This window comes from Artemia sp. Qi Xiang Cuo, chromosome 17 (assembly GCF_049724085.1).
Source record: "Artemia sp. Qi Xiang Cuo chromosome 17, ASM4972408v1, whole genome shotgun sequence".
Classification (NCBI taxonomy): Eukaryota; Metazoa; Arthropoda; class Branchiopoda; order Anostraca; family Artemiidae; genus Artemia; species Artemia sp. Qi Xiang Cuo.
Genome location: NC_142810.1, coordinates 58,997,411 through 59,017,855, shown reverse-complemented (window position 1 = coordinate 59,017,855; position 20,445 = coordinate 58,997,411). Strand labels below are relative to the sequence as shown.

Sequence of the window (20,445 nt, the reverse complement as noted above, 5' to 3'; positions counted from 1 at the left end):
AAATTGCCTTATTTTTGAAAACATGGGGAAACACCCCCTAAAAGTCATAGAATCTTAATGAAAATCACACCATCAGATTCAGTCTATCAGAGAACCTTACTCTAGAGGTTTTCCATTTAGAGCTGGGTCGACTCTGGCTGGGCTTACAGAGTCACACCGCTGACTCCCGTTCCAAACAAATTACCAGCGACACCAGGACTCGAACCCCTCGAACCCCTGTCCTTGCGGACAAAGGGTTCTAGGTCTTGCGTTCTAACCATAGAATGAAATTTAAAAAATAGGATGTGAAGATTCAGCAAGAAAAAGAGTAGGATAACCAGGGCCGTATCCAGGATTGTTTTTTCGGGGGGCGTTTTACACAATAATTTTTTTTTGAGGGGGGGGGGGTTACATGACCCACCCCACCCCCCCCCCCCTGGATGCGGCCTTAAGAATACAGTTTTACTTTTAGTGGGAAGCAAACGATTTTTGTCTGACGCCTGGTAACGCCATTGGACCTCGATCCTACTTCCAACGACAGTTTTTACCTGAAAGCTGTCGCTTCAATGCTGCTCCGCCAGTTTTTCTTTACCCCAATTTCGATCTTAGTTCTAAAAACCTTTCTATTACAGAGTTCTGAGCTTTCTACTACACAACAAACAATCAAAAATATAATGAAAACAACCAGAATAATTAATCCAAGGCTCCATAGTCGACGAAACAGTAAGGGAAAGGGGAAAAAAGCAAGATAATATTGCAATATTTCAATAAAACTAATTTAAAAAAAGAAAAAAAGAGAGAAGCAGGGGATAGTAAGGTTTCAATTATTGCCTAAAACATGATAAAATAATATGATAAAATATGCAATTAAGATTGTGTTGGTGAAATGGTTGTAACTAATACATTACGTCGTGTACACCTCAAGATTATTTGACAGAAACGCATAATCGAGTAGAAAAAGGCAACTGAATACCATATGATTTATTCTAGACAGCATAATTTTATTTGACAACAGCAAGTTACCCAATCTAAATTATCTAAACTAACCTCTTTTTAAAATCTTTTTTTTTTAATGAAGAGAGTACATTCAGCACTTTCTTTGGCCTTAAAAAAACATTTTCGATCTTTATTTAATCAAATGTTTTAGTTATTTCAAGCAAGTCTCTTTTTTCAAAGTATATATACAGTGTTGCCAAATCTTTTTTATTTTGCATCCCATACATAGTCGTGGTTCGACATAGCCCATCTTTGACTGCCATCTTTGACACCCCCTTTTTTCTTTTTCTATCATCCTTAGCTGAAATTCTGTGGAGAAAGGATGTTATGGCTCTTTTAATTTCGATGTTTAGTGTGACTATTAGTCAATCACATGACTGTTATGCAAAATAATGAGAGATGGTTATTCTGCAAGTATTAAAAATTAGGACGATTTCTCAGGTTGGCAATGGAGTAGAGAAGTAAATTTTGTGATTTATATCACTTTTTGTTTTGTGATTTGTAATTTTCTTTGTGTTATGTGATGGTTCTGTTATGTTTATGTAATAACAGTCATTTTAATCACAGTCAATCACACATTAATCACAGTTTTGCCAATTTAGCCTTTGCCCCAATTCAAAAATATCAATTGTTTCCTAATCCTCTTTAATATTCTTTTTTGTTTTGGGCCATTATTTTATGGGATTTGATGAAATGAAAATGACTGTAGCAAAAGCTAAAAATTCACCTGTGATTCAACTATTGCCTAAAACCAGGGCAATATGCAAGGCAGGATAGGGCCACTCATTAAATAGATGACCTGCCGTAAAATGAAAAATGAGGTCAATAGAGAAAAAAAAGATAATGTAATAATAATCGAGACTGTAAATTAAAAAAAATGAAATTTTTGAATTTCTGCCTCAAATTTCCTTTTTTCCATTTTACATTAGCACATTGGAAGTTTCCAATCTTTTCTTCAAATATGTATTAGAAATTATACACGTACCTAAAGCTAAAATTTGCAAGTCCCTAAAAATAGTCCTTTCTGACAGGACACCTGTTTAGTTGGGGTAATATCGCACTAAAATACAGTTTAACCTAAAAATGGAAATCGGAAAAAGGGAAATCGAGATAGAACGAAACGCATCTACCTTCTCTTTGTTCTGCGTTCTTATGTTAATTTTTATTACTAATTGATTGCTTATTTTACTAGAATTTTTTGGGCCGGAACAGAAACTGCCACAATTTGGACCGGTTACATTAGTGGTGCCATTCAGAGTGGAAAGCGCGCAGCTATGGAAGTATTGCACAATTTGTCTCCTAATTTAGTTACTGAAGAGGAACTCCATGGAACACATTACGATATAACGAGGTAAGTGTTTACTTTATTACTGCTACTACTAAAAAACTCGCCTCTGCGCCAGGTCGCCTGAGAACACAACTATGCACGCTCCTCCTCCATCCCAACCTATTCAAAGCCTCCCTCTTTACACCCTCCGAAGAAATTCCATTTCCCTTAAATCTTCCCTTAAGACTTCCTCCCACCCCAAGTGAGGATGACCGGCTTTCTGCTTAGCCCTAGACGGTTAGACGTGCACACCCGGGCATATTTCACTGCAGCAACTATAATCATTGCGATCCCTACTGGAATTAAAATTTTTAGATGGATTGGGGCTCTCCACGGGACACGGCACCCTCCAATCGCTTTTAACTATTAATAAGGGTGGCCAGCGTTTACCCCCCCCCCCCCCCTGCGTAAAAAATTTGCCCTCTGGTCACTTTCGAATAATGAACAAGGTACTAGTCCTCTCAATATACAATCGAATGAGCCCTTTTTGAAGCGTTTATAACAAAAACTTTCTATAAAACCTTATATGTCCCAAGGGCATAACTTACGAACCTTGTCCTGATGGCTATGGGGGTGAGAATTGTCATGCTCAAAGACATAATTTCCAGACCTTTTAACTACTTTGAACAAAATGGTCATATCAAAATGTTGATCGGAAATGTTTGGGTAAATGATGGGCGTGGTTGAGGGGGGGGGATTCTCCCTCTGATTACTTTCGACTACTAAAAAGGGCAATAGCCCCCTCAATTTCCAATCGAAAGAGTCCTTTTTGAAGATTTTACAACAACATTTATATAAAAATATTATATGTCCCCAGGGCATAACTTACAACCTTAGCCCTGAGAGCTGTGAGGGGGTTATCATATTTAAAAACATAAATTCTGGACCCTTCAACTACGTTCAACAAAATGGCTATATCAAAATGTTTATCGGAAGTGTTTGGGTAAATGATGGGCGTGGGGGGGCATTCGCCCTTCGATCGCTTTTGACTATAAATAAGGGCACTAGCCCTCTCAATTCTCAATTGAATGAGTTCTTTTTGAAGTTTCTACGACAACATTTTCTATAAAAAAAACCTTACATGTCCCCAGGGCGTAATTTACAACCCTTCTGCCGAGGGCTGTTGGGGGATTGTCATCCTCAACGACATAATTCCCGGACTTTTCAACTACGTGGAACAAAATGGCTATCTCAAAATTTTTATTGGATGTGTTTGGGGAAATGGTGGGTGTGGGAGGGGTGTTAGTTTTCCTCCAATCACTTTTAACCATTAAAAAGTGCACTAGCCCTTTCAATTTCCAATTGAATGAGCCCTTTTCGAAGTTTCTATGACATCGCTCTCTATAAAAACCTGATATACCACTCATGGCATAACTTACAACCATTGCCCTGAGGGGTGTGGGAGGTTCATCATTCTCAAAGACTTAATATCCAGAACTTACAACTACGTTGAAAAAATGGCTTTCTCAAAATTTTGATTGCTTGTGTTTGGGAAAATGCTGGGCGTGAGAGGGCGGTTAGTTGCCCTTCAATCAGTTTCGACTGGCCTATTAAAATCGACACTATCACTTTCAATTTTCAATTGTATGAGCCCTTTTGAAGTTTCTACGAGAACATTTTCTTTAAAAAACCTTATATGCCCCCTGGGCATAACCTAAAACCATTGCCTCGAAGGCTGTGGTGGGGGGTGGGGGGGGGTTGTCATCCTCAAACACCCAATATCTAGAACTTTCAACTACGTTGAACAAAATAGCTATCTCAAAATTTTGATTGCATGTGTTTGGAGAAATGGTGGGCGTGAGACGGGGGTTAGTTGCCCTCCAATTACTTTCAAGTATTAAAAAGGGCACCAGTCCTTTCAATTTCCAATCGAGTGAGTCCTTTTTGGTTTTTAAGACAACGCTTTCTATTTAAACCTTACATGCCCCCAGGGCATAACTTAAAACCATTGTCCTGTGGGCTGTGGGGGGAGTGTCATCCTCAAAGACATTATTTCAAGACCTTTCAACTAATTTGTACAAAAATGTTCATCTCCAAATTTTGATTGGACGTGTTTGGGGGAAATGGTGGACGCGAGAGGGGGTTAGTTTCCCTCCTATCACGTTCGACTATTAAAAAGGCCACTAGCCCTTTCAATTTTCAATCGAATGAGCCCTTTTTGAAGTTTTTACGAAAACATTTTCTATAAAACCTTATATGCCCCCAGGGTATAACTTAAAATCCTTGCCCTGAGGGGTATGGGGGGTTGTCATCCTCAAAGACCTAATTTCCAGAACTTTCAACTACGTTGAAAAAAATGCCTATCTCAAAATGTTGATTGATGTGTTTGGCAAAATGGTGGGTGTGAGAGGGGAGTTAGTTGCTCTCCAATCACTTTAGACTGTCAAAAAGGGCACCAGCCCTTTCAATTTGCAATCAAATGAGCTTTTTTGAAGTTTCTACGACAGCACTTTCTATAAAAACCTTATAAGCCCCCAGGGCATAACTTACAACCCATACCCTGAGGGCTCTTAGGGGAGTATCATCCTCAAAGACACGATGTCTGGATTTTTAACTGCGTTGCACAAAATGGATATCTCAAAATTTTGATTGAATGTTTTTGGGGAAATGGTGGGCGAGAGAGGGGGGTTAGTTGCACTCCAATTACTTTAAACTATTAGAAAGGGCACCAGTCCTTTCAATTTCCAATCGAGTGAGCCCTTTTTGAAGTTTTTACGACAACGCTTTCTATATAAACCTTTTATTACCCCAGGGTATAACTTACAGGTCTTGCCCTGGGGGCTCTAGGGGGAGTTTCATCTTCATAGACATACTTTCTAGAACTTTCAAACACAGTGAACAAAATATTTACTCCAAAGTTTGGATTGGATGTGTTTGGGGGAAATGGTGGACGCGAGAGGGGGTTAGTTTCCCTCCTATCACGTTCGACTATTAAAAAGGCCACTAGCCCTTTCAATTTTCAATCGAATGAGCCCTTTTTGAAGTTTTTACGAAAACATTTTCTATAAAACCTTATATGCCCCCAGGGTATAACTTAAAATCCTTGCCCTGAGGGGTATGGGGGGTTGTCATCCTCAAAGACCTAATTTCCAGAACTTTCAACTACGTTGAAAAAAATGCCTATCTCAAAATGTTGATTGATGTGTTTGGCAAAATGGTGGGTGTGAGAGGGGAGTTAGTTGCTCTCCAATCACTTTAGACTGTCAAAAAGGGCACCAGCCCTTTCAATTTCCAATCAAATCAGCTTTTTTGAAGTTTCTACGACAGCACTTTCTTTAGAAACCTTATATGCCCCCAGGGAATAACTTACAACCCCTGCACTGAGGGCTCTGAGGGGAATGTCATCCTCAAAGACACGATGTCTGGATTTTTAACTGCGTTGCACAAAATGGATATCTCAAAATTTTGATTGAATGTTTTTGGGGAAATGGTGGGCGAGAGAGGGGGGTTAGTTGCCCTCCAATTACTTTCAAGTATTAAAAAGGGCACTAGCCCTCTCAATTTCCAATTGAGTGAGCCCTTTTTGTTTTAACGAATACGCTTTCTATAAACACCTCATATGCCCCCAGGGTATAACTTACAACCCTTGCTCTGAGGGCTGTGGGGGGAATGTCATCCTCGGAGACATAATTTTCGGACCTTTCAACTACGTTGAACAAAATGTTTGGGGGGCTTGTCATCCTCAAAGACATAATTTCCAGAATTTTTAACTACGTTGAACAAAATGCCCATTTAAAAATTTTGATTGGATGTGCTCTCCACATCCAATCACTTTCGACTATTAAAAAGGGCACTAGCCCTTTCAATTTACAATCAAATGAGATTTTTTTGAATTTTCTACGACAATGCTTTCTACAAAAAACCTTATATGCCCCCAAGGCATAACTTACAACCCTTGCCCTGAGGGCTCTGAGGGAGTTTGTCATCCTCAAAGACTTAATTTCCTGATAATTTCAAAATGTTGCTGTGACTCATTTGGGAACAAGATGGGCTTGGGGGGGGGGCTAGGTGGCCTCCTTCCAAATTTCGCTAATTAAACGGGCCCTGGTCACTCCAATTTCTCATCGAATGAGTCCTCTTTGAAGTTTCTACAAAAACATCTTTGATACATATATATATATATATATATATATATATATATATATATATATATATATATATATATATATAAAATAAATATTTATGTGTACGGTTGTTTGTTGATATATATATATATATATATATATATATATATATATATATATATATATATATATATATATATATATATATATATATATATATATATATATATATATATATATATATATATATATATATATATATATATATATATATATATATATATATATATATATATATATATATATATATATATATATATATATATATATATATATATATATATATATATATATATATACATATACATATATATATATATATATATATATATATATATATATATATATATATATATATATATATATATATATATATATATATATATATATATATATATATATATATATATATATATAATAAATATTTATGTGTACGGTTGTTTGTTGATATGTATTTCAAGCCCGATAAAGCGATATACGAAACAAACCAGACACAATAAAATGGTAAATCTGAAGGAAAAGTCCTATCTACGGCCTCCAGACCCTTTAAGACAAAATATTCTATTGCTATAATATATCTATGAGTATACAGTATCAATATATCTCAGCATTTCAGCTCATAGCCCTCAAACTAAGAAGCTGGTAGAAATCGGATTTTTTTTTTCTTCTTGTATGACATCGCTCTATGTATGTGGTATGACTTGGGTTATTTTTGTTCTACTGCTTTATTAGGGCGGGGGAGAAACTAGTTCAGTGGATGTAAAATTTTAATTTTGATAATTATTTTTGTTTTCTCGTGCGATAGTATCTTTTTCGGCTCGTATTTTTGCTGTTACGTTTTCTTATAGCGAAAGTAACTTTTGTTTATCTGTATATTTATAGGATGGAAAAATGTATCGGTGTTGTTTAAATATTGTGAAATCATATTAAGTTCAGTTTTATTTACCTTTGTGTTTATCAAAAAGAAAACAGTATTAAGTTGTTTATGCGCTCTATTTTGATTCGAAGAAAAATCTTATTATCTTCTTCTGTTTCCTCCTCCCCTTCTCATTTGCAACGTTCAAAGTCGATTTTCTATGTAAAAAGACACACTAATTCAATAACATTTAGAATCAGGTTTAGAAATATGATGTGAAGATGTTTGTTTTTTTAGTTTTTCTATCAGTCTGAATTTTAAATACTTAGAAAGGTAAGGTTTCTAGAAATCTAGTGTAAGATTTCTAAAAAAAAATATCTAATATGTCTTAAGTTTTTCCAACTTAGAAGCTCATTCTGGCCTTGGTGGCTAGCTGATCCAGAAACCTATTGCACAAATACAGAGGTTTGTTTGGGCATCTTGGACGCTCAATTACGTACCTGTTTGCGTAGTGTTTCCTTTTTATTCATTATAACCGTTTTTAAATTGCAACTTTTTCTTCAACTTTTTCTATACGAGGAAATTTGCTCCATTATTGTTTTGATGATGTTGCCAAAATCTTTTTATTGTATTTTTCTCCTTTCCAGTAAGTTTTTAATGAGTCACTTAAAGTCGACCAAGGTTAAACTTTTAGTCTCAAAACGAGATAGGAGGAATGAGTTGGGGGATGGTGACTTCCCTATAGTGACAAAATACCAAACCATAAAAATAACAACTTAAATCTATAAAATTACTCAAATATGCACATGAATTTGATTTGCACATTCATTTTACTACCCTTTCCTATTTCCATCCTTAACAGCCATTAGACTTGAGTCTTGTGCTCGGAGGGGAGTCTTGACTCCCCTCCGCCTCAGCCATCTATGCAAGAATTTATTTCGAGTGGGAGGGTTGAAAAAAAACCGGTAAAAATGGGTGAATTATATGAAAATCATAAGAAAAACTGCGAACAAATGTTGAGATTGGTGATAGAGGGGGGAGTTTCGAATGGGGTATTTCCGACTTTTCTACAACATGATGTGAAAGCTTTTGGTGGAGAATATGAAGTTAACATCCATCTTAGCATATTAAGCCTTCTTAAGCGAATGTTTACGTTTTGCATACTTCGGTACTCCAACAAATTTTATCAACGCAATTCAACGCAACGAAACGCAATTGCTCTGTATTAACTTCATCAACTTTTGGAAGCACTCTACGTTCTAAGACTATCTTCCTATGTTTTCAATTTTTTTTCAACTAAAACAAAAACGCTCAGTCTGTTCTATTATTTGCATCTTTACCGTATCTACGGTTCTTCCTAATAATGCTACTTAGGTGGGAATGTTATACACTTCGTCAAGTTCTTTATTACCACGTTTATCAACCTCAACCTTTTCAACCTCGTTTATTTCTGATATTAAGGGACTTGGTCTTCTTAGCATTCATTATGGAGTCCCACCCTGATTTCTCAAAACACTCGAAAATTCAATTTTGCTTATACTTTTACACTGGTACGCAAGTCATCTGCTTGATGTAAATCTAAAAGATTTTATTTTCTATCGATTATCATGAATTCAACGTATTTCATCAGACGAAATATGTCAACATAATCAATATAAGATAAGATTCTTTTAATGTATTTGAAATCCCGTTTGTAAGACTATAAAAATACGGCGCAGATGAAAAAGCAAACGCGAATATTTATACTAATAAATAGCGTCAAAAGCATAAAAGTGTAGCCTAATACGAGGGATTACCCCCCTCATTTATAAATCAACCCCTCACTTATAAGATCAACACATATATAAATCCAACTAGAACAAGCATAATGCAAGACTTGTAAAGTAGGATGATCGATCTGAGCGGAAGAAGGATTTTGCAGCAGGGGGTATTCCCCAGCTTCCTTGCGCAGGAGGTTCGTACTCTATTGGGGTGGCACTTTCCTAGAAAGATGGGTGACCTTCTATTTTCTGTTTATGGTTTTTGTTTTGAGGAAGTTTTGAAACCGTTATGTGTAACGTTAAATGTAACTATTACATCCTCTGACGGACTGAATTTGTATATACCAGTCGAACTGAACATAAAAAGAAATATTTAAAAACGGGCCATGTACATAGTAAATAAGCCAAAGCCAAGAGGTGAGACGAAAATTCATGGGAAATGGAAATACAAAAAAAAGACTTCCGAAACATGTAATAAGAGGGATAATTGTAATAAAAATTATAAGAAAGTATAAAATTGTGAAAATGTAATAAATTGTAATACAAATGAAAAATCATAGGCAGCGCGCTAGTGCTGCCTAATTAAAGAACGATGTGGGCACAATGTGTGTGTGTGTTTTTTTTTTCTCCACCCGGGCACTTCGTATCGAAGGAGTTGTCGTAGAAAGTGTGAAAAGGGGTTATTTGATTGGAAATTAGAGTGGCTAGTGCCCTTTTAAATAGTTGAAAGTGATTGGAGGGTAACTAACCCCCCCACGTCCATTAGTCCCCCAAACACATCCAAACAAAATTTTGAGATAGCCATTTTGTTCAGCGTAGTTCATTTCCAGATAGAATACATATTTCTGAGGAGGACACTCCTCCACAACCCTCGGGGAAAGGGTCTTAAGATATGCCCTGAGGGCATATAAGAACGATGTTGGCACAATGTACTATTTTTTATTTTTTTCCTTTAGAGCAGGGCACTTCATATGGAAGGGGTCGTCATAGAAACTTCAAAAGGCGCTCATTCGATTGGAAATTGAAAGCTCTAGTGCCCTTTTAATAGTTGAAAGTGATTGGAGGGCAACTAGCCCCCCCATGCCCATCACTCCCCCAAACACATCCAATCAAACTTTTGAGATAGTCATTTTGTTCAGCGTGGTTGATTTCCAGATAAAAATATGTTTTTGAGGAGGAAAGTCCCCCATAACCCTCAGGGCAAGGGTTTTATATAAGGTTTTTATAGAAGGCGTTATCGTATAAACTTCAAAACAGGCTCATTCAATTGCAAATCCGAAGGGCTAGTACCCTTTTTAATAGTCGAAAGTGATAGGAGGGCAACTAGCCCCCCCCCATGCCCATCATTCCCCCAAACACATCCAATCAAAATTTTGATATAGCCATTTTGTTCAGCGTAGTTGATTTCCAGATAGAAATATGTTTTTGAGGAGGACACTCCCCCACAACCCTCAGGGCTAGGGTCTACATTTAAATTCTGAGGGCATATTAGGTTTCTATAGAAGGCGTTGTCGTAGAAACTTCAAAAAAGGCTCATTCGATGGGAAATTCAAAGGGATAGTGCTCTTTGTAATTGTCAACAGTGATTGGAGGGCAACTAGAAACCCCCCTCCCCCCACGCCCATCATTTCCCCCCGCACATCCAATCAAAATTTTGAGATAGCAATTTTGTTCAGCGTAGTTGATTTCCAGATAGAAAATATATTTTTGTGAAAGTTTTGGAAATTAGGTCTTTAAGGATGAAAACCCCTCCCCCCACAGCCCTCAGGGCAAGGGTTGTAAGTTATGCCCTGGCGCATATAAAGTTTTTATTGAAAGCTTTGTCGTAGAAACTTTAAAAGGGCTCATTCAGTTGGAAATTGAATGGGTTAGTGCCTTTTTTAGTAGTTGAAAGTGATTGGATAGCGACTAACGCCTCTCTCACTTTTCCATTTTCCAAAACACATCCAATCCAAATTTTTAGATATCCATTTTTTTAAAAATAGATGAACGTTCGGGAACTTAGGTTTCTCAGGATGATAGACCCCTCACAGGCTTTAGAACAAGGACTTTAAATTATGCCCAGGGGGTATATAGGGTTTATATAGAAAGCTGTTCCATAAATCATGGACAACGCGATCGCGCTGCCTAAGTAAAGAACGGGACACTCGGGAATGAGACAAGAAACGGGGACTGAGTAAAGAGGAGGACACTCCTCCACAACCCTCAGCTCAAGGGTTTTAAGTTATGCCCTGGGGGCACATAAGAGGGATGTTGGCACACTGTATTATTTTTCAATTTTTTCCTTTAGAACAAGACACTTCCTATCGAAGAAGGTGTCGTATAAACTTCGAAAAGGGCTCATTCAACTGAAAATCCGGTTCGCTTGTGTCCTATTTAGGTCTCTAATGTAATTAGAAGGTGACTAAAACCCCTTCCACGCTCATCATTTCCCGAAACACGTGAAGTCAAAATTTTGAGATAGTCATTTTGTTCAGTTTTGTTGATTTCCAAATAGAAGATATGTTCTTGGGTACAGTCCCCCACAGTCCTTAGGGCACGGGTAGTAAGTTATGCCCTGGGGGCATATAAGGTTTTTTCTATAGAAGACGTTGTCGTAGAAACTTTAAAAAAGGCTCATTCGATTGGAAATTCAAAGGGCTATTGCCCTTTTTAATAGTCGAAAGTGATTAGAGGGCAACTATCCCGCCTCTCACGCCCACCTTTTCCCCAAACAAACCTAATCAAAACTTTGAGATAGCCAGTTTATTCAACGTAGTTTTAAGTTCTTGAAATTATGTCTTTGAGGATGACAACTTCCCCTCAGCCCTCAGGGCAAGGGTTGTAAATTATGCCCAGGGGGCTTATAAGGTTTTTGTATAACGCGTTGTCGTAGAAACTTCAAAAAGGGCTCATTTGATTGGAAATTGAAATGGCTAGTACTCTTTTTAATAGTCGAAAATGATTGGAAGAAATCTAACACCCCTTCCAAGTCCACCATTTCCCCAAACACATCCAATTAAGATTTTGAGATAGCCATTTTGTTCCACGCAGTTCAAAGTTCAGGTAATTATACCTTTGAGCAGGACACTCCCCCCACAGTCATCAGGTCAAGGGTTATAAGTTATGCCCTGGGGGCATATAAGGTTTTTATTGAAAGCGTAGAAACTTCAAAAGGGCTCATTCAACTGGAAATTGAAAAGGCTTGTGTCTTTTTTAATAGTTGAAAGTGATTGGACAGTGACTAACGCCCCTCTCACGCCCACTATTTTCCCAAACACATTCAATCAAAATTTTGAGATATCCATTTTGTTCAACGTAGTTGAAAGGTCTTGAAATTGGGTCTTTTAGGATGATAACCCCCTCAGATTCCTCAGTGCAAGGGTTGAAAGTTATGCCCTGGGGGATATAAAGTTTATATAGAAAGTTGTTATAGAAATATCAAAAGCTGCTCATTTGATTGGAAGTTGAAATTGCCCTTTTTAATTGTCGAAAGTGAGTGGAGAGTAATTAACCCCCCTCTTACGCCCACCATTTCCCCAAAAACATTCAATCAAAGTTTAGAGATAGCCATTTTGTTCAACGTAAGGATGACAAACCCTCCAGAGCCCCAAGGGCAAAGGTTTTAAGTTCTGCCCTGGAGGCATATAAGGTTTTTATAGATAGAGTTGTCGTAAAATTTCAAAAGGGGCTCATTCAATTTGAAATTGATAGGGCTAGTGCCCTTTGTAATAGTCGAAAGTGATTTGAGGGTAATTAAGACCTCTCTCAAGCCCACCATTCCTCCAAACACATCCAATCAAAATTTTCAGATAACCATTTTGTTCAACGTAGTAGAAAGTTCTGGAAATTAGGTCTTTGAGAATGACCCCCCCCCCCAAATCTCAGGCCAAGGGTTGTAAGTTATGCCCTGGGGGCATAAAAGATTTTTATTAAAGTTTTTTTGTATAAATCTCAAAAGGGCTCATTTAATTGGAAATTGAAAGGGCTATGGCCATTTTTAATTGTTCAAAATGATTGAAAAGCGACTTCTGCTCGTTTCACGTCCATCCTTTCCCCACAGACATCAAATCAACGGTTTGAGACTGCTATTTTGTTTAACGTTGAAAGTTTTGGAAATTCGGTCTTAGAGGATGACAACGACCCTAACAGACCTTAGGGTAAGGGTTGTAATTTATGTCCTGGGGACATATAAGGTGTTTATAGAAAGCGTTGTCGTTTCCAAAAGGGTTCATTTGATTGGAAATCGAAAGGCCTAGTGCCCTTTCTAATAGTCGAAAGTGATTGGAAGGCTTTAAATTGTTATATTAAAGATCGATGTTGGTATAATGTAATATTTTTTGTTGTTGTTGTTGTTTAGACCAGGGCACTTCGTATCGAAGGAGTTGTCGTGGGAACTTCGAATGAAAATAGATTCATTCGATTGAAAATAGAAAGGGCTGATGCCCTTTTTAATAGTCGAAAGTGATTTGAGGGCAACTAATCCCCCTTCCACTCCCACCCTCCCACGCCCATCCTCCCACGCCAACCCTACCATTTCTCCTCTTAAAATTTAACCAAATCAAAATACCGTAAGTTTATCCAAGCTATCAAAGAAAGTAAACAGATTCTTTTGCGAATGGTATCAAGTTTTCCATTTCAGGTCAACTAGAGGAGGTATAAAGCTACATTAAACACTACTATTTGAGTCCAAATTTTTAAAAGGGTGTATGTTGTTAAAAATGGCTGAAAATTTTATTTTAGTATACAAATAGCAGCCAAAACTATAGTCTGAAAAAATGAAAATATTTAAAGTATAATCTTCTTTTTCCCTGAAAAGACTATGTCAATATAAGACGAACAGAAATTAATTAAAAAAAACTTTCTCCATAAAATTATTTTTTCAAAGAAAAGTAAAGAACTCTATTAAATAAAAAATAAGCCAAAATAAAATAAAATAATCTACCAAGCGTGAAACTACCACAAATCAGGATCGATAAATAAATGAAACCCAAAACGAACAGAAATTACAATAACTAACCGAGTCAAACTGATAACGAGCAGAAATTAATGTAAGTTGGGCGCAAAAACCCCTATGCCTTCCCAAGGCCAGAACAAAATTTGCACTTTACTGAAAAAAATATAGATGTTTTTACTTTTATAACTTTAATAAATCAAATAATATTAACATTTTGATTACTAAATACCAGTATATGTATATTAAACTGACAATGCACATTCATTTGTATTTTTTTTCAGTAAAGTTTAAATTTTGTTCTGGCCTTGGGAAGGCATAGGGGTTTTGCGCCCAACTTATATTATGGATAGCTAGAGGATGCGAAACACCACGGGTTGAACGGAATCTGATGGGGGGGGGGCTGTATTTTTCGGAATGTGTTTTCAATCCTAGGATCAAGTAGTGCATTTTTTTTCTGCCAAATGGAGACACAACACAATCTTCTGCTCTCTACAGCTTCTAACCTGGCTTTTTTTTGGTCGAAGGGAGAATTTGCCCTCTTTAGAAATTATTCGCAATAATCCGCAATCAATATCATCTGAATTCTTGCTAAAAATGCCACGGTGCCAAATTGAAGGAGCATATTCAAGAAGGGGAGGAATAAAGGAAATACAAATGTTTAAAAAGCGAGAATAGGATAAAATTATTGAGGAGTCTGAGAAGGGGGAAGCACTGACTTGGCGGAGGATGTTTTTAAATGGTTTGGTTTTTTTTCAACTACGAAGAAACGCCTGGTGGCCTGGATATGTGACTTTTTCACATCTTTACTGCATCTACCTTTCTTACTAATAATACTACTTTGGTAGCCTTCTGTCCATTTGACCCCTTCACCCCCCCTTTATTTCTAATTTGAAGGAGTTAGTTATTAGTCGCTTAACTCACTAATTCACACTAGTTCGAGGCAATGGGCCTGTGAAATGGGCATTGAGGAAGGGTATGCGAAAGTACAGGATGGCTGCCCTCCCCCCACAATTGCACCTCCTGTCTGAATGGTCACGGAACCGAGATCAACACCGCCGGTTTGGACCTTAAGGGTCTAGTGCCTTCATACTTAATGGGGCTTTGTGGCAGGAACCATGACCTAGTTTACAACGAGTGCTACAACGAGGGGACCGCCCATTCTAGACTAAAGTAGTGAAAAGGTTACCCAGTCCAAAAAGCCCACTGAGACACACAAAACCAAAAAGACCATTACTGAAGAGTTAATTCAAATTTATATTCGCTCCTGGTTGCATTTACCCCGAGATAAATGTAAACCAAACGAGGTAATTTACCCCGAGGGCACCATCCTTGGAAGGCGTCCTGCAAGGTTGTTCAGAGCTACAACTGTGGTTAGTTAAACCTGTGAAAGGTGCATCCCCTACGCTGTTGGAGAACGCACTATTAGGATTTCCATTCTAGTAATAGGGACAGCCAAAAACGAAGTTTTTTTTTTAGCATATGAGGGACCAGTAACGCTAGAAGGGTTCATGACCACCCAGTCTACACCCAGTTGAACATTCGAATATTAACCGAGGTTGGCTTGACGTGGCATATTCCAGTATCAGAATTTCTGCATTTGAGTTTCGCCTTATGCTTTTCAACTAAAAGTATAACATTGAATACAACTCTGATTTTTGGCAGCCAAGCCAGGTATTCATTTTTCATCCCTAGCTTAGAACTGAGTTTTATAGGCTCAATAACACTGCTTTGAGGTTCCCCTCGTCTGAAGTTACTTATGAAAGTCAGTCAGAAATCCTACGGTAAGCTTTTATCCCAAATTGTCTCCAACGGGGGTTGCCTCTTGTTGTCCTATATGGACTCTATGAATGTACTACTACAGCTATCCACGGCTACTCAAAGACGTCAGGTTTTTTGGTTGCCCCAATATAGATGACCAAAAAGCACTTCACTATTTACTCCCACGTGCTAAGTTCCAATTTATTTTAAATCTTGTCTTGTCGCATTTTCTCTCCTCATTCGAGGAGATAAATTGTTTTTTCCCCGATGTTTATCGTTTTTCCCCTGATGAATGAGCAAAATGCACGAATTTTGACAACCTTATCATCCTTCATCCTTAAAACGTGACCTAACCGTGACCTAATTATTGCCCTGAAAGTACAGCTTATTGTTTGATGTGCGGTGAATCCAACCATTATCTACTAAAGCTACTCTTCAAAAATTCATATCCTTCCTTAAACCAAATCGGTCTAAAGTAGTATACCATCTATCCCTGTGTCCCATCCTTGATATTTAAGTCCCCTAGTACAACTTCAGTTCGATAAATCACTTCAAAGTCAGATAGACACTTAACGTTCCAAACACATTCCTTTTATTGAGTATATATATATTACCGTGAATGTCCAAAATTGGTGAGTATCGACATTCACCGGTGAGCGTCCGAACTACCTTTTTTTCTCCTTGGTTTTAGTCAGCGCTGCCAGTCAACTTTTTCAGTTTAATGCAAGGTTTGATGATAATAGGTTAGGTTAAGTTGGTTTATGTTTTTAACCCGTTTCTGGTATTTTTAACTTGGTCTAACCTAAATTAGCATAACCTAACTTTAACTTTTACCATCATAGCTTGCTTAAAACTGTAAAAGCTGACTCCCAAAGCTAATTGAATCCAAGCAGAGAAAAAGGAATTTCGAACATTCACCGGTGAATATCGACATTAAAAATATTTCGGATATATATATATATATATATTTATATATATATATATATATATATATACATATATACATATATATATTTGCTCTACGCCTCAATTGTGCTTAATTTATTTCTTTAAGTAAAAGAACGTTGCGCAATACCTGACCTTAAGAGATAAGCAATCTTTCAAAAATGTATCCAAGAATTGACGTCTATGTTTTTTTCTCGAAATAGGGGAAAAACCGAGAAGATAAAGTTTTCTATTTGTAAATAAGGAAAGAAATTATTATTTTCTAGAATTTTCTCTTGTTGATTAAGCGCACAATAATATTGAATTTATACGTTCGACACTGCATTTATGTTGATGTATAAAAGCGTATGTCTGTTTTTGATCTTTTGTTTCTTCTAATGTTTCCCCCAATATTTTGTTGCTGTAGCTGTTGTGTAGTGCCGACGCTTCGTAGTTTGCTTGATCTCAGTCTCGTAGCTGCAAGCTAAAAATTATAATGCGTATTTTTGGAAGCTGAAATGAGGAGGGACGGGAAGACCCCGTCCCTCCCCCAGAATCAATTCTGATAACCAGTCATCGATCCCAACGAATCGGCTGGTCCGTAGTTAACGCATTCAGAAATTTAGAAATTTTTGATAATTTTAGGTAATTTTCTGGTAATTTTTAATTTCAGGGGTAAACTATATGTAAAATTTTGCAAGCTCTAATTTTGGGTAATGATCATATTAAATTGTTTCATGAATTCATGGAGTTGTTGGTATTAAACCTGACTTGGATTTGAACTAGTAAAAACAAAATGTATAGACTACATACTAACAAATAATAAAGATGATGCTACTGAAGTTTCAAAACTGGTGGATTTTTAAATCCTAGACACAGATCTCTAGATCTGAAACTGGATGTCTGATTTCAACTAGTTCCATCCAACACCAAATTGTATGTTGACAGGAGCTATCTAAGACACGGATATTTGGCTTGACACGTGTCTTCATAAAGCGTTACAGACATACCTACGAATGCAGTTTACATTTTGCAACATTGATCTGATTATAACTGTTCGAATGTTATTTTTTTATCTGTTTGTTTTCATTTTTGCAGCCTTTATTTGTAATTGTGATAATGTGTTGTCAACTAAATAATCAATAATTTGACAATGTTCTAATCTTTTCTTTTTTTTGAGAAAACAGTCGTGAGAAAGTTGATACTGCCCAGCCGAATACCGTATTCCGGTGGACAATTGCTTTACCAATTGCTACTATTCTCTTTGCCTGGTTAGGTATTTCACTTCGGAACAAATATGGCGTCGTTCTGTCTGGGAAAATAATCTAGAAGAATAAGGGAAAACTTGATGTTATATGTTGCACTCTATACCAGTGAATGTTGTTTGTACTTGTGATAGTCATCTTTTTGTCAGCTTTACTCGATTAATAAATTATGTCCAAAGGTCTTAAGGCAGGCTTGCATCCCTTTTTCTTCTTATTTTATTTTCACTGTTCCCCTCTCTCTATCTCTATCTCTTCCCTTTGTCTTCTCCCTTTATCCCTCTTTCAATTACCCTTTCTCATTTCGAACGAATATTAGGAAAAGTTATAAAATGAAGAAAAGCTGACGAGGAAATACCCTCTGTTCTCCTCTATATCCACCTGAAGGTCCTTCGCGGAAACTTGGAAAATTTTACGTTGTAAAAATTTACATGTTTGAGGTCAGGTACGCAAATAAAGACCCAGTGACATACGCCCCCCCCCCCATTGTTGTGGGTATCCAATTATGCTATACTGCAAAGATGATCCTAGAACTGAACGGATGATAATAGAATGTTTGTAGAGTGCTCATTCGATCTGAAATTCTAACATCTTGTTCTCTTTTAAGTGAATCATGGTATTAGATTTTGATCTGTTCTTGATCTTGATCATTCTTGATCTGTTTGTCGGGGAAGGCAGTTCGATTATTACAGCCCCTGAGTAAAGGCCCAAAACAGCAAATTGCCCATTTTAAAACCAAGACCTTATAGAGGAATTTCGGTAAGGATTTGAAATGTGCAAAGACTGTCTATGACATAAGTTGAGGGTCGTTGGTTCTGGGCCCGTGCCACCCAACCCCCTTCTCCCCTCACACAAACAACTTCATAAAAGCAGAAACACCAAGATCTTTTGACTTGTGATTGCCCAGCTAACATTTAGGAGGAGGGGTGAGTCTTCACTGATCCCTGATCAAGATTTAAAATCAGTGATGTGTACGGGCTTTGGTCCACATGATTCAGGGGCCTTGGGATCCGAATACCACCCCTTCCCCTTCCACCTAATAAGTATAATAGTGTTGCACCTTTTCACATACATACAAAACATTTTGCAGTATCTGCTTAGAAAACCCCAAAGAATTTGTTGGCAACAGGTTCCAGTCTTCTCTACAGTGGCGGATTCAGGGGAGGAGCGAGGGGGCGCCCCCTAACGTAGTCTAAAATAGTGTAATTTACTTAATTAACACAAGATTGCGTCAATTAAACTTGCTCCTAACGCAAGTTTATCGAATCAACCTATTTTGCCCCCCCCCCTTAAAAAATATCCTGGATCCGCCCCTGCTTCTCTACTCTACATATCCTAGTAAAACTATTCTACATTATTCTAAATGCCATTCATGCGTGATTCGCACACATACAATAAGCATTCTACTTAAAAACAAAACAAAAACGCTCATGATTAGTTTTCTTTTGCAAGGAAAAATCTCTTTGCTGTAGCCTTGAAAGATGTCAGACGACTTGGATTTTTTATTTCAACTAGGTGTATGTTCTATACACAGGGGGGGGGGGGGGAGAGCAAAATTTCGAATTACGGAAGAAGCTCTAGTCGTATTTCTAATTGGATGTACTAGATTCGATGCTCCTCGTTCTTCGAAACGAGTTTTCAAAAGAACAGGGACATTATCGCCATATTTATATGTGGAAATGCTAACGTGTTAATCTCTCGTTTTGAAATATTAAGAAGTTGACCCTTAGGGTGAAATTCGTTAATAATTATAAAACAGCAATCAAATAATTACTAATAATAATTTATAAACCCATAATAACTAATAAACTAGTAATTGAAGTTCTACCTGACAAAGGTTTAACAGCTATATTTTGGATTTTATTGTCTTAAACGATCACAATTATGGTGATTGCAATTATGATCACAATTATGATCGCAATTAGGATCACAATTATGGTCACAATTATGTCTTAAACGATCACAATTAAACGGTCCTAAGCTAAAACACGGTGAGTTTATGCTTAGTGCACACTGTTTGGTCATGTGCCTTATTCAAGGGGTAGTTCTGTCCGCACACTTTGATTCCTATAGCACCCTTTGATGGGGGTGGGGGGAGGGGGGGGAGGTGAAGAGGAAACTTACTGTGATGACAACCACTGGAATATTGATATAAAGGAATCTAGCTTTCAATCGCTACATACAGCAATATCAACCAGCGCAGTTTCTAAATTAGGCAAAAAGATAAATAAAATGGCAGAATTAACGAAAATAGATGGCGATACTGAGAAATTGTCAACTGTTATCTTGATATAGCTGTAGAGGTTTAGCCAGTTGGAAACAATGAACAATTCTAAAAAAATATCAGCGGGTCGGTTTTCTTACTGATTTTAAGTACAAAAGAACAAGTTAACTGCAGAAACCGAGTGTATGCAGCTTAAAGGATATTCGATTAAAAATAAGTGCTTTTACACAGGATTATAATGGGTAAGGAACACCTTTAGTCCCTAAATCCCACATATCTTAAAAATAAATCTGAATTGA

At 37.2% G+C, this 20,445-nt stretch overlaps 2 protein-coding genes across 3 annotated transcripts in view; both read left to right on the top strand.

The window, feature by feature from the left end:
• The window catches only part of LOC148942414 (putative flavin-containing monoamine oxidase A), an 87,565-nt gene extending 69,460 nt beyond the window's left edge, over positions 1-18,105 (top strand). Inside the window, exons 9-10 of one of the 2 annotated variants that reach the window (XM_089103526.1) lie at positions 2,168-2,326; positions 17,848-18,105. In XM_089103526.1, coding sequence (XP_088959652.1) covers positions 2,168-2,326; positions 17,848-17,989 — 301 coding nt within the window. In that variant the 3' untranslated portion in view covers positions 17,990-18,105. Of the gene's footprint in view, positions 1-2,167; positions 2,327-17,840 lie in introns of both variants that reach the window. The other variant, XM_089103527.1, reaches the window with a different exon arrangement.
• A 2,172-nt stretch (positions 18,106-20,277) lies between these two features.
• LOC148942413 (putative flavin-containing monoamine oxidase A) overlaps positions 20,278-20,445 on the top strand; it is an 82,336-nt gene continuing 82,168 nt past the window's right edge. The window contains exon 1 of the mRNA XM_089103747.1: positions 20,278-20,388. Within this exon, the coding sequence (XP_088959873.1) occupies positions 20,385-20,388 (4 nt within the window). The 5' untranslated portion in view covers positions 20,278-20,384. The remainder of the gene's footprint in view (positions 20,389-20,445) is intronic.